This window comes from Phragmites australis, chromosome 12 (assembly GCF_958298935.1).
Source record: "Phragmites australis chromosome 12, lpPhrAust1.1, whole genome shotgun sequence".
Taxonomy (NCBI): Eukaryota; Viridiplantae; Streptophyta; class Magnoliopsida; order Poales; family Poaceae; genus Phragmites; species Phragmites australis.
This window is the reverse complement of record NC_084932.1, coordinates 738,985-753,447: the sequence shown is the minus strand read 5'-3', so window position 1 is coordinate 753,447 and position 14,463 is coordinate 738,985. Positions and strand designations below refer to the sequence as shown.

At 40.6% G+C, this 14,463-nt stretch overlaps 1 protein-coding gene across 3 annotated transcripts; it reads right to left on the bottom strand.

Moving 5' to 3' along the window:
* Window positions 1-3,711: 3,711 nt before the first annotated feature.
* Window positions 3,712-10,721, bottom strand: LOC133887029 (uncharacterized). 3 transcript variants are annotated; one of them, XM_062326937.1, is made up of 4 exons: window positions 9,145-10,720; window positions 8,133-9,022; window positions 5,703-5,928; window positions 3,712-4,097 (listed from the first exon to the last, which is right to left on the bottom strand). In XM_062326937.1, the coding sequence occupies exons 1-3, from the start codon at window positions 10,471-10,473 to the stop codon at window positions 5,790-5,792; spliced, it is 2,358 nt and encodes a 785-aa protein (XP_062182921.1). In that variant the 5' UTR covers window positions 10,474-10,720; the 3' UTR covers window positions 3,712-4,097; window positions 5,703-5,789. The 3 variants fall into 3 exon arrangements, with proteins under 3 accessions (XP_062182921.1, XP_062182920.1, XP_062182922.1); XM_062326936.1 differs by having other exon boundaries at window positions 5,843-5,928; XM_062326938.1 differs by lacking the exon at window positions 3,712-4,097 and having other exon boundaries at window positions 5,892-5,974; window positions 9,145-10,721.
* Window positions 10,722-14,463: the final 3,742 nt, after the last annotated feature.

Here is a 14,463-nt window from a genome sequence, read left to right as displayed (position 1 = left end):
TTTCCGGAAGCTTGATGAAGTTCACTTGATTGCTTTCTAAGCACCAAGCATAGAAGACTTCTATTTTCACATCATTTTCATTCGATTCACCACTAAATCATGAACTACAAACATCAAACACACAAGTTATCCACTAAGCTAGTCTTGCTTGATCTTGCTCTTTCAATTTGACATATTGAATATCTCAATTCAACTCATACCTTATTATGGAACTTAACCCAAAGCACAAAGCACATGAGTTAGTCCATAAAATCTTATTGGCAACTTTATACCTTAAGTCACTTGATATTCACAAGTAATTTTGCCTTTACTATTATTATCAATCTTTATATTGAACCTAACTACACTCACTCTCAAACATATAGCATATGGGTTAGTCTATAAAAACTTAATTGCCAATCTCATACTTTTAGTTACTTGATCTTCACAAGTAACTTAGCCTTTACGCTTATTATCAATCTTCTTAAACTTCTTCTTTATCTCATGAGCATCACATAGAGCTCATTTATCTTGATGCATCTCTCTTGACCACATGACATTTCTCAATAAATCCATACTCAATCCTTCATGCATCACCTATGGAATAACCTACTAATAATTCTTAATATAATTGTTAGTTCATAGATACTGTCATTAATTATTAAAATCACACTTAGAAGCTAGATAAACCTTCACCGATCATGAATTGCTTTTCAATTTTGTTTCCATCTATCCAAATTTTGCTTCTCAAAATCACCCAATTTTTCGTGCAAATGTTACGTTGATTTGCCTTTTTCTTTCAAACTTAAACCAGAGCTGCTTTTTTTTCGTTGTTTTTCAGCTGAAACAATTTTGTATTTGATTTGCTTATACATCCACATATTTACTTCTTGATTTGTTCAGTTTTGCTTATACATAATTATATTTTTTGCTTGTGGATTTGTTCAAATTTGCTTATATTTGTTTTTCATAATTGCCTATTACTTGGATGAACATAGTGGAGATCATAAACGTCTAAATATGAAATATCAGCGCCTCTTTTTTGTTCCTTCTCATAAAAATAGTGCTTAAGGGGTTGGTGTTCGTGATGCTATGGCAAAGAAATGAAATATTAAGTTGCTTTTTTTTCCAAATTATCCCAATCATGCTCTGATCTCTAATTTTTATTGACTTTGCTCATGATCTTTTACACTTTTGAGAGTTGGTGATGATTTGCTCCAAAATATGTTATAGTTTTATTACATAATTATCACGATTTTGCTTTTCAATTTGTTCTATTTTGCCTAATTTTTTTTAGTTTTTGCTTTTTGCTGCCATGATAATTTTTCTATCCAATGAACATGAAGAAATGAATGGGAAGGAGACGGAGGAGACGAAACAAGTGACCAAGTGGTTCCCATGCTGGGTGTGTAACCACGACATGGTGGAGATATCCAGAATTTTTTTTTTGAAAACACGCTAGAACGCGTTTTTTCATTAAGAGGGTGGAAAGAAAACTTTGTAATGTACGCAACAGGCGCTAAGAAGAACTGTAGCTGTCCGACAACCGCTTTTTAGCTATGTCTAAAAAAATATATGTACTGACAACGAAAGCAAGATAAAAGATACCCCACACAAAAGATCATATGAAAAGATGAAACCTACATCGCGTGTTGATAAGTCTATTAATCTCAAGGCAATATTTTAACTTAACTTAGGGACAGATTCAACAGTGCAGCAAAGGACTTAAGCCCCCCTACTGCCTGCTGCGCTATGGAGCCCCCTTCAACCCCTTTCCATTTTTTGCAAGAGAAAGAAGAGAGGAGAGAGATGAATGTAGAGAAAAAGGGAAGGAAGAAGAAAAGAGAGTCTGGAGGAGAAAAAAAGAAGATAAACCCTTGGGTTGCTTACTGGCTCACTTGAGAGATTTTTCTCATTCCGAACCAACCACCAGAACAACTTTCCAAAAAGTAATATTAGAAGTTTGATGTGTCACTTGTCGATCCAATCCAATGAGTTTGAGCAAACCAATCGTAGTTACGCCAAGTCAAGCAAGTTGTACCAGAAAGGGACGAACTGTTTAATTTTGCAAGAAACATCACTTCACTCACATAGACGAGATCGATTATGTCGAAATTCGTCGTCCTAACAACTCGTTATCCATCACAACCCAAGCGGATGGGGCAGCACGCAAGACAGCAGCTAGAAAACAGAGAGAGAGCTTGCCCTGGGAGCGAAAGCACTGCTTTGCTTCAGGGCAACCAAGTTACACGACCAATCAAGCTAAAACACAAGTGAGAACCGAGAGTAGCTCGGATGGCAACGATGGCCGGTGGCCACTTCGTCCATCCGCGTTTGAAGCCTGGCTTCAGTGCACATGTTCACCTAGGGGTTTTAACCCTAGCTGCTTTCGGGATGGGTCTCAGGCTAAGTTTAAGATACTACATGCCTACACATTAAGTAGAATGTGTATGCTTATATACTGAAGGTTTAGAGCCTTTCAATCTGTCTTTAGCGTGGTTTAGGACACACATGTGTGTCTTTAGCATGGGTTAGGAGACACATGCATGTACGTACGTAGAGTGTGAGTGAGCTATATGAGAATTTGTGCGTCCTCATATATACCCTATTAAAAAAAAGCTAAAACACAAGTTATATAAGCTATTTTGCCTTCATGTGTAAGTCGTGAAGGCTCTCCATGGATTTCTCCGCCCGGACATAGAGATGCTTTTATCCATGATGAGGTGCCGTACCATGATAGATGCCTGATGCCAATCCATTGAAAATTAACAAGTACGTAATTGAATATTTTCTATGTGCAGAGCTGGTAATTATCTAACACAAAATCCTTGTTAATTGGAGAGCTCATTACTTAGCTTACTTTTTTTTTTTTTTTTTGAAACGGTGAAAACAGTAAGAGGAACCCCTACTGTTGAGGATATATTAATAAGAAGGCTCCAAAGCCAACAAGAACCTCACGGCCAACGCCCGAAAGAAAAGAGACAGAAAGGCATATGCGTAGAATGTAGAATTAGGAATGATTGCTATGGGAGAGTTCAGTTCTAGAGTGTACTTCTGCTGGCACAACCTTCTTGTACTGAAGTTGTACTCGAGTTTGAGATTCTATGTATTGTCACAGGCTACACTATGTAAAGTCCTAAAACGGAGAAGCAGAGATCACGTTGGAGCAACGAAAAAACAGGGAGTGACCAAGTTGAGATTGAGCCCAAATCAACAGGGAGTGACCAAGTTGAGATTGAGCCCAAATCCAACCAAGGTTCTTCATTTAGGATGTCCTAAACCAAGTTGAGCAAGAAAGCTGTGCTTCTTCATTTAGGATGTCTTGTATCTTCTTGCACCAAACTATATACTGTTTGTTAGCACGGAACAACACAATAATGGAGATTGTATTATCCAACACCTGTGCACATCATATAGCAACAACATCCACCGGATCAGGGTAACAATTCTCAACTCAACTCATGATATCACTGACAAACAATCATGGCAAGATTGCTCCTTTTGCAAGTAACATCACAAATACCAGAAACCCAACAAGACAACTACAGAACACAGCAACAAACCAGAAACTTGGAACACTGATACGAAAGGAAGAAACAATGGAATTATGGAACATTGTTCCAACAAAAGGGAAGTTACAAACGGACAATCCAAATATTTCTTTTTCAGAAATATTCAGATTTTATTTACACACATTTGGTATGCGCTTCAAGTCTCACATTTCAGAACGAATTTAGCGGAAAGATAAAACGTGCAATCTTCAGTCCAAATGTCATGTCCAAAGTCCATACTCCCAACCTTGCCCCCACTTACAGTTCTACACAACACAAGGCTCAAACATGAACAGTTTTGCACATTTACCTTGACATATCACATGTTCCCCTGTTACAATTGCCACCGTACTACACATCAACACCAACATGTAACCAAAACAAGATTTTCTCATTTTTCCCTCAGCCGCTAAATCAGAAAAATATCAAATAAGTTGCGAACATTCGTCGTCACCGGGTCTTATCAGATCCAGATGTTGCTGGCGGCGCAACAAGGGTCCGCCAAAGGTACCGCCCGCTTGCCATGTCTACCATTGTCCAGAATCCTGTTTTCACTGCCGATCCGACCTAAATTTGCACAAAAAAAATATCCCTTCAGTTTCTGGACAATTATAATCAACGAATCAATATGAAGCAGTTAATGTATCTTGAAATTTGTACATAAACGAAAAATTGTGACTTGATGGTTTAATATCCATGAAGTCTTAGCAAACTGGCCATCTATATCCAGTGTGCACCATTAACTGTTAGTTTCCCCCAGCTATTTACTTTCATGTATAGAATAACTGTTTAATACCTAGTCCAGTAGCTCAATTTTTTGCATTCTGTTTCCCGGACAAGTCTATGCAGTTAATCTTGTATCTAAATTAAGATGATATATCCAAGAAGTGTATGGATATGTCATAGAATTTGAGAGTTATAAAGAGCGTGTGCCTGCCTGTGCAACCTTAACATACTGTCTGATAAAAAAGTTCAAAATGTTTCAAGCTTTAGAGAATTAGCAAAAGGCATCGATCAGGTAGCATTTGCTTCAATTACTGCAAGCTATCCGCAAGGTCCCATATTACTATCGTTTCTTTAGCTGAGCATATATCATCACCATTGTTAAATCAGGCACCCCTTGGCAAAGGAATAGCGAGACTAGCTTATCCGTGCCATTTTGGGTATGCAAATAAAATTTATGTGCTTTGACATAGCATGGGAACACCAAGAAGTTGCAATTGCAATCACAAAGAAGATGTCGGTACTAAATCGTTACTCGTTGCAGTCATGGATGTGGGAAAGAAATGTTAGTTCTTTGCGTTGGAACAGGGCGGGGCAACCATTACAGCGCAGGCAAGAAGCTAAGAAGAGGGCGGGGGAGAGGAACAGGAAAGGCGGCACCTTGGAACGGAGGGGCACGGGGGCCCTGGGGGATTCCGACTCGGAGGCCTTGTCGTCGTCTTGGAACTGGTCCGGCTCGGCGTGGAGGCCCCTGATGAGGAAGAATCCGACGACGGTGGCGGAGAGGAAGATGAGGATCACCCGCAGCGGGCACATCTCCGCAGGTTCCTTTTGATTATTGAATGAAGCGAACAAGAAGAAGAAGAAAAGAGGGAGATGGCGGATCCCCTTCCCGTCCCTTGATTTTCTTTTGACTTGTCCGCCCCTCCTCCCTACGCCGGCCGAGCACCACCTAACGCCTCTCGCAACTTCCTTTTGATTATTGAATGAACCCAAGAAGAAGAAGAAGAAGAAAAGAGGGAGATTGTGCAAAGGCAAGGCGAGCAGGTGGAAAGAGTAGCTGGAATCACCCCCACCCACCCCGTTCAACAGGCGAGCAAGAGAGGGAGAGGGAAGGAGGAAGACGAGGCTGCAAGGGTTGAGGAGGCGAGGCGAGCTCGGCGTTCCCTTCGATTCCTTTCCTGGACAATGGTGCTGGACCAGATCCAGATGGCAGCCATGTCAAAACGCGCTGGTACACTCTGGGCCCACCTGTCAGTGGACCATACCTTTTCTACGTTGTCCCAGGCAACGGTGCTAACACAAGCTGTAACCACAATAGACCCAGTGATCGATCATAAGTGTGAATGAACTCAGAAGGTTTAAGATGACATGCGCCCAAACATCAGGTGAGAGGCCTAATGCAGCAATGCGTGTTAATAGGTGAGTGCTACTAAACAAAATGATTACCACTTGCATCACAGCCCAACTCATCTCCTCGACCTCTACACCACTGAGAGAGTAGACAAGGAGGTCTTGTTCGTTCTATATTAAGTTCTATGCTGTCTCTTTTTCATTGAATGACCACACTAACTGTACATCAGGATTACATGAAAATAAGCCTCCGCCAACATGTGACCCAGACGGTGATGAAATATGACCACCTTCCTGAGTTCCATCCAGCACCAGCTCCTCCCTGCATAAATCATGACCCAACGAAGTCGTGAGTTGCGGTGATTCTTCTACAAAAAACAAGCATCTCAATTCATCAACCAAAGAAGGGGAAAGAAGGAAAAAAAAATGCAGCACATCTGTTGGAGTACTTTATTTATTGCCTAGAACAGTATTAAGGGTCACTTAATCTGAGCCGCACAGTTCCCCTACAACTTCTAATGAAATTGCAGTACAACCACCCTAAGGGCATGATTCATGGTACAAAGTGAAGATTTTAGGTATGCTTACTTTCAAGCAGATAGAAAACTCAAAACAAGCAAACTAAAGTACCAAAAGATTGAATTTGAACTGAAAAAGCAACTACCCTAGCTTGCATCTTGAGCAACCCATACATTTGAGAATTCAAAGTCACTAAAGTTCACACCATGTAAATTATAACACAGAAATTTGTGGGAGTTTAGCAGGAATCAGTATAATTCCCACAGGGATCCTCTGAAGTCCCTGCGTTACCAACAGGGCCTGAACAGTTAATAGTCCACAAAAGACCTAGAGGCATCAAACGATAATGTTTTTATATTTTTACCAGGATTCAGGTGCTAGTGAAAGATATAAGATGAACGCTATCTGATACAGGTAATATTGAGAAGGTCCATGAACACTGTTACAAAATTGGAAGATACTAAACTGATAAACCTATGATTAATTGTCTGTACTAATCAAACTTGAACAGCAGCAACTTTATAAGCATCTACTCATCTGGTATGTTTACTGTCAGCTAATTTTTTCTGCTTGGAGGAAGGGTTTCGTGGATGGCCTCTTGTTGCACACTCAGACTCAAAGAAAGTTCCAGGCCTCCTCTTGTTGCCTGGTTTGATGCTTTAGCTTAGTTTGTTTGTTATCCTTTCTCTCTCTCTGTATCTAGTTACTCTTTTCCCTTTTGGCCTTTTGCCATGTACAGTTCTTCTCTTTTATATATTTAACATAATCTTTACCAGTAGGGGCTTCCCCTACTGTATTCCTCGAAAAAAAAGGGATGCTGAACTTATAATTAATCCTCTGGCAGAGTCCTACTACTCACAATTGGAATGAACATGTATAAAAGCTACTTCTGCTAAGCTTCCATCATCTCAACGTCTATGGATTGGTCAAGTACCTCACTCCAGCATGCAACCTGGTCTGTTTGAACCTGATGCTTCCAGTCATGCTACCCAAGTATTCCAGGTTTCCAACCTGACTCAAAGTACTAGTTTTACTTGCTATTTTATAAGGCCATTAGGGCCATGAAGGCGACATTAAGACCAGGTTTAAGACTTGTTTTACTTGCTGTTTTATAAGATAAATAGAGCAGAAAATGCTGTGTCAGTTGCAGCACAAAAAATTCATGTGTTCTCCAGCGTGTTCGTGTGTGTTCATCAAGGTTGAGTCCAACATACATAACAATACTTGGTTCTACTTGTTCAAATACATCCATTGCATGTATTTCAAATATAAACATCCATGTAAAACTTCCACCTAGTCAAGTTCAAAGATGAAAGAATCATCCATAGTTTCCATACACTCCAAGCATCACATACTCACATGGTTTTCAAAATATAAGATGATACACATTCTAGCACAGGGCACTGTAGAACTCCAAGCACTTGGTTGTACTGTATGCCAAGACAATGCACTTTGCTTTCTGTGGCATCCAATTTCTCTGTTGGTAAACATTACATAAATTTCATGGTTGAAAACTATTACGAACCATATTGAGGTCCTAATAGTACAGCTCTTTTATGATGCACTTCCAATGTGGATTCACATAAACTTCAATAGTCATCCACAAGTACACATGCAGATGTCACATATGTGTAACTATGTACATACAAATAGATGCATATGATCACTTTAGTGTTTGTATGAATTGATACATGGAGCTATACTAAGCCATAAATTGAATAACCAGAATGACTCACACAATTCAAGGAACAATCATCAAGGTGAAGGATGACAACTATTAACTTTTGAATTGTATCCGAATGCCTAGCTAAAGTTGACAGTATTAATATTGGTATGCAAACAATGACTGTCACCGTCTAGGGGGAGGATGACAACTATTCTCTTATGAGTTATACCAAGTTCCTAGCTCAAGTTAACAGCAACATATTTTGGTGGTGATGAAAGCTTCATTGCACCAGAAAATTTTGAAAAGAATAAGAGGGAGTAAGGGACACTGGAAGGACTTACCTAGACCAAGGATGACCAGGCGGCCCAAAGGGGTGTGCACAGGCTGATTTGTATGGAGACCCAAAAACCAAGTTGTTGTGTTTGTGCATAGCTTTTTCTGACAAATCATGTGGAAGGAACAGACTAGGTGTATCAGGTGGCAATTGCTGGAGGGTGCTTCTTGTTCCACCATTCAAAAAATTGGCACCATGGTTAAATTGATTTGTGTTTGGTAGAAGCCATTGATTCTGAGGACCTTGCAGGCATAAACTTCCCTGAACCAATGGCGTGCTCCACATTTTCCATGTGCCTTGTTCACTGCTAGCCTCAGGCAAAATGAAACCATCAGACTCTTTTGTAACTGATAACTGTGGAGGCTCAATAGGCTTTTCTTCAACTGAACGTGGTCTTGAGAGAGGAGACTCAATTGGCGAAGGCCTCACATGCGATTCCTTGGTGACATCACTCGAGATGAACCCACAATCCAAGTCCATAGGGAAGTTATCTAGAGACTCTGAAACTGGCCCAAGCAATGCAATTGCATCTGGATCATAGCATGGGTCCTCAAATTGTTCTGGTTCTTCAAATACTGTAGGTTCTGCCTCATCGTAGAAGGGCATATGTCCAGCTGGAAAATGAGGCAGTGGCTTGTTGGCAGGTGCTTCATTAACTGGTGGAAAACCCGGAAATTGCACGAACTGGCTTAAATTCGGCTTGCTGTCCAGAGGAGGATACTGAGACAAAAAAATATGAGCATTGCTTATGTGCGCTCCATTTGCTTCTGGCTTCTTATTCATCTCATGAGCTGAAGCTGTAACATCAGGACAAGGGGGCACTAACGCTGAGCGACTGAACAGCTGATGCCATGACTTTTTAAGGCCAGTAGGATGTGGCTGCACATTTGGACTAACCTGCATATAGCACAGTACAAATAAAGGGAGGATGTCGGTTGGTAATTGGGGCGAGAATAATTAATGACATTTGTTCTAACAATAATAGTTTACACTAAAATAGCAATGCCCTTGTTACTCACAGGTCGATTAAAATTAGTCCACGAATTTCTGGTCACTCCAGCTGTAGCAGATTTGGGCACAGCTTGTGTGGCTGCAGGTTGGACATTTCTTTTGACTGCATTACTCTGGTCAATTGCAGGAATAACAGGTCTACTAACCTTGTTAACTTGAGGGACTGGGGCCTGAGAACTTCTGTCAAAGAAAGAACCACTGCCAAAACCTCTTGAAGAAGATAAGAAATCACCCGTAATACGGCCTAAGTACTTGTTCTTGCTCTCCACTATCTTACTACTATGATTGTTAGCTTCAAAGTAATGAGGCTTGTAGCCCTCACGCCTCTCTAGGACGCTCTTTCTGTCCAAGTCTCGCTTCCTATCGCCTTCACAGCCCAATCTTCTGTCAATGTCCTCACAATCTGAATTGCTCTTGCTTGACCCCTTGTCCTCTTTCTTCCTCCGATCCAGCCATCGCTTCTCATCCTCCCTCCTAGCATCCTTCTCCCCAACAGGGGTAGCACCTTTAGATTGTTCATCAGCCTCTGCTTTCTCATCCCTCAGCCTCCTGCGTTCCTCCACAAGCTTTGCCATCTCCTCCCGTTGCTTCCTTTCCTCCTCCTCCAGCATTTCCCTCTCCATCCTGGCCAATCTCTTCTCTTCCGCTTTCCTCTTTGCTTTCTCCACCTTACTCTCCTCAGCTTTTCCTCCATTCTCCGCTCTCTTGGCCAACCTTTTACCATCTGGTCCCAATCCTTCGCCATCCCCTGACGACGTAAATCTGAATATCTTCCTCAAGAACCACCTCATTGTCACGCAAAAGGACGAGAACAAGTGCCATGAGAGTCCCAAGAAGGAGTTGTTATCTCCTGGGCACCGCAGGTCAGGCCAGTATGCTGAATCACAATCCTGAGCACAAGGCCATCCCATCGGGACCTTCCCGGATGAACTAAGGTCGAGCACGGGGCGCTTGGAAACGTGACCGCAGTAGGAGCACATGAACTTGCCGCCGCCAGGGTTCTGGTCCCTGTAGGGGTTGTTGCAGTTGCGGCAGCGTCGGGTGGCGGTCTTGCGGAGCTTGTGGAGGTCGAGGGCGCGGGCGCGGCGCTCCTCGCGGAGTCGGGCGGAGCGGCGGGCGCGCCAGAGGGAGAGACGCGGGAGGAGGATCTCGTACCAGAAGAGGGTGAGGAGGAGGACGGAGACGCAGGCGAGGCGCGGGGAGGTGACCTCGAAGCGGTAGGCGGCGGGGAGGAGCAGCTGGGAGGTGCCCCAGAGGAAGAGGAGCGGGACGACGAGCCACGGCAGCATGGTGGCGACGCGCCGCGACCACCGCTGCACGGAGCACAGTATACACATTATCCGCCCGCCTCCCTCGCCGGCTGCTCGATCGCCAGCGCCGTCGGAGCCTCCTGAAACGATAGACCGGCGGTGGGAGAGGTTGCTTGCTCGGTCGGAAATGCTGCGATTTGATTTGATTTGATTTGGGAAAGGGGAAGAGGGAAACCCTCGAATGGAGGAGGGGAATCAAAGGCGGCTCCTTTTTTACAGATGCGAGATGCAGCAGCTAGGAGGTATGGGTACGCGGGGGGAGGAGCTTGAGGAGGGTGATTTCTACGGCGAAAACCCTAGCTTTTGTTTGGATGACCTGTAAATTTTATTTAAGTAAATTTCGTAAAACTACATATATTTTAATAAAATTATTATAAAACTATAAATTTAAACAATAATTTCACAAAACTACAGATTTAGTATTAATAATTTCGCAAAACTACGTATACTTTGGTAAAATTATCGCAAAATTACAGATTTAAGCAATAATTTTACAAAACTACAGATTTAGTGCCGATTTTATCGTAAAACTACATATTCTAGAGGAGTTGTTCTCAGCCCCATTATCATGATGACCGGGTCCCACTTGCAGCCTCACAGCAATTGCTAGCTTGTGAAACGGACCATCTGGAAGTTCATGTGACTGCAAGCGGGGCTTATCCGTCAGGTTAACAGGTCTGTGATAGAATCTATAGTTTTACGATAAAATCGGCGCTAATTTTGTAGTTTTGTGAAACTGTTGTTTAAATCTGTAATTTTACGATTTGTGGTAATTTTGTCAAAGTATATGTAGTTCAATGATCTTCCGGATGGTCCGTTTCATGAATTGGCAACTGCTGTGAGACTGCAAGCGGGTCCAATCGTCATGGTAACGGGGCTAGGAACAGCTCCTCTAGAATCTATAGTTTTACGATAAAATCGGCGCTAAATCTGTAGTTTTGCGATAAAATCAGCAAAAATATGTAGTTTTGTGAAAATATTGTTTAAATCTGTATTTTTGCGATAATTTTGTGAAAGTATCTGTAGTTTTGCAAAATTATTAGCACTAAATCTGTAGTTTTTTAAAATTATTGCTTAATGTAGTTTTACGATAATTTTATCAAAATATCTATAGTTTTACAAAATTTACTCATTTTATTTTGGTGAGCTCTGATCGATCGGCGGGTGAAGGAGGATGAAGGTGAGAGGGCTGCATACAGCATATATAGTAGAGATGGGGAAAAAAATAGAGCCATCGTCTCTTGTTTTTCTTTCTCTCTGAGGAGTTTTCCTTTTTTTTCTATTTGTTAATGTTTTCTCCTATTTTAAGATTATTTTATTTCTCATCCTTTAACCTAGCACTAAGTCCCTCTTTTGGAACCAAATGAATTTAAAGAAATTTATTACGAGCATAATAAAAGGAATTTATATAAATTCATGGTAAACAGCTTAATTTCAATTTTCCCCTCTCCGACACAAGTGTGAAACAGAGAATTTGAATAATGTCAATACTTTAAGTATACGTGACATAGCTTTCAATAATGAACGTATCTTTTCTAAAACCGGTTCACAGTTTACATTATGACTTCATAGTATACTTCGTTTACAGTGAAATGCCTAACACTAAAGGAAAAACTATGAATACCCATAATAAATCTTTTGAGTTTGATTTTCATCCTACAAGCAGGATTGTTGCTTGTTTCTCAAAGTTGATAATTATTGGAGATTCCCTCCCCAATGACATGAGCACCTTCTAGTGATGTGAACACCGCAGATTGTCTTTCTTGATATTCCATATCTAATATTTGTAGGATTTCCATATTCATATAAGAACTTTCCTCACAAAAACTTGTATTGCTAGATGATATATTTAGTATGGTACTTTAGCTACTAGTCGAGGTCCGCATATCCTACAATGTAGGATACCTATAGTATATTCCTACAACTAAATGGAAAGTCACGGTTTCCATGTCAATTTTGACAACAACATCAACAAGAAAGAATGGTCACGAGGATTCGCCAAAACGTTCAACTTCTAATGTACTTTTAACATTAAAGTAATGTGGTTTAACTTAAGCTTTTGATTTACATATAATGATTTTGCTCCAAACAGTCTAATTTTCTGTGTCGAGAGCTCTGGTCAGCTCGCGAGTGAAGGATGGAAGATGAAGGTCAGAGAGCTTCACGCAGGCAGCGATGGGGAAAAATAGATAGAGTGTCACCTAGTCGTCTCTTGTTTTCCTTTCTCTCCATGGAGTTTGCCCTTCTTTTCTCTTTGTTAATGTTTTTGCTCTATTTTAATATTCTTTCATTTCTCATTCGTTAACCTAGCACCAAGTCCCTCTTTTGAAACACAAGGAATTTAAAGAAGTTCTTTACAAGCATAATCAAAAGGAATTTACATAAATTCACACTAAATGGCTCAATTCTAACAGAAGAAAGAAATTTTCCCCGTCTCCGACACAAGTGTGAAACATAGATTTTGGATTATGTCAGTACTTTAAGTATCTGCAACATAGCTTTCGATAATGAAGGTATCTTTTATAGAACTGATTCACAATTTACATGAAGACTTCATAGTATACTTCATTTACTGCAAAACTACTACTTGTTGCTAAATATATTCGGGCTCTGAAATACAAGAGTTCCTAATGCCTTCTCATTCAGCTCCAAACTCTTCACTTTGCATAGCATTAAAAGAAAAATTATGAATACCCATAATAAAGCTTTTGAGTTTGATTTCTCTCCTACAAGCAAGATTGTTGTTTGTTTTGCTCTAAGTTGGTAATTATCGAGGCATGAGCACCTTTTCCATAATGATATGAGCACCTTTTAGTGATGTGGACACCACGGATTGCCATCTTTGATATTCCACATCTACTCAAGCATGAGTTCTATGTTCATATAAGAATTTTTTTAATAAAAAACTTGTACTGTTAGATGATACATCTAATATGATAATTTGCTTACTGGTCGAGGTCAGCATACCTTATAATATACTATATATATAGCATATTCCTACAAATAAGGTGGCAAGGTACGATAATATCAACAAGAAAAGAGCGGTCGTGGGGATTCTCCAGAACATTCGACTTTTGAGGTACTTTTCATTTTCATCATTAAAATAATGTGGTTTAACATAAGCTTTTGATTTACATATAATGACTTTGTTCCAAAAAAAACCTAATTTTTTTAAGTTCCTAGAGTGGAAATCTTAACTGTGCATAATATACTATTTCTTTAAGTAGAAAGTTTTTACATTATATTTTTCTTATGTTAATTTCATAAATTTCTTTTATATAATTAAGTTATCTACCAATAAAATTGTGAGGAATCGTCCAAACAGTATTCTAATTAATTATTAGGAGGATCATTATTCATAATCATAACCTCAATGGTTAACCAGAATATCATCCCGGTAGTCCCGGCACGTGTTCTGTGCTCAAGATAGGAACACATGTCTTTCCAACATGTACATCATAATATAACTTAAGAAAGAGCGAGTAATTAAAGTTATATTACAAATTCTTAAGCATACAACCATTTGTAACAGTTTACAAAAGAGAAACTACGCAGCGAAAGATTAAAATCTTAACGACAACCAAAGGAGGGAGGAGTCATATGCTCTTAGGCTCCACCCCAAAATTTACGCCTCATCAGAGTATGATGCACTACTCTTGCCCACCACCTGTATCGGCGGGCACGAAGTAGCCAAACACCGCCTCACCATCAGCAGCAGAACCTAAAAGCGCAGAAAGTGTTAGAGCCAACTATACCAATAGATGGCCTTAAACGATGCAAGCGGTTTATGACATTCGGACTCCTCTCCCGAACTACTCAGAGGACTCCTCATGGGCAGAAGATACCCCTAACACCACCCACATCTCGCCTCAATCTCACATCTCAACCATCCATCTCAACCTCATCGTTATATCTGTGAACAGCGATTAAGCCCTAAGCTTGCGAACAACGGCAGCACCGTCGCTCGACTTCTACCGAGGACCTAAGCATTGCTAAGCATTTCGAATAATCCTTTAA

Bases quoted from the DNA above. Each gene is read 5' to 3' on its own strand.
- LOC133887029 (XM_062326936.1), bottom strand. From the start codon at position 10,473: ATGTGTATACTGTGCTCCGTGCAGCGGTGGTCGCGGCGCGTCGCCACC. The intron at 9,023-9,144 runs GTGAGTAACAAG...TGCTATATGCAG, and splicing joins GGACTAATTTTAATCGACCT to GTTAGTCCAAATGTGCAGCC. The intron at 5,929-8,132 runs GTAAGTCCTTCC...TGATTTATGCAG, and splicing joins CCTGGTCATCCTTGGTCTAG to GGAGGAGCTGGTGCTGGATG.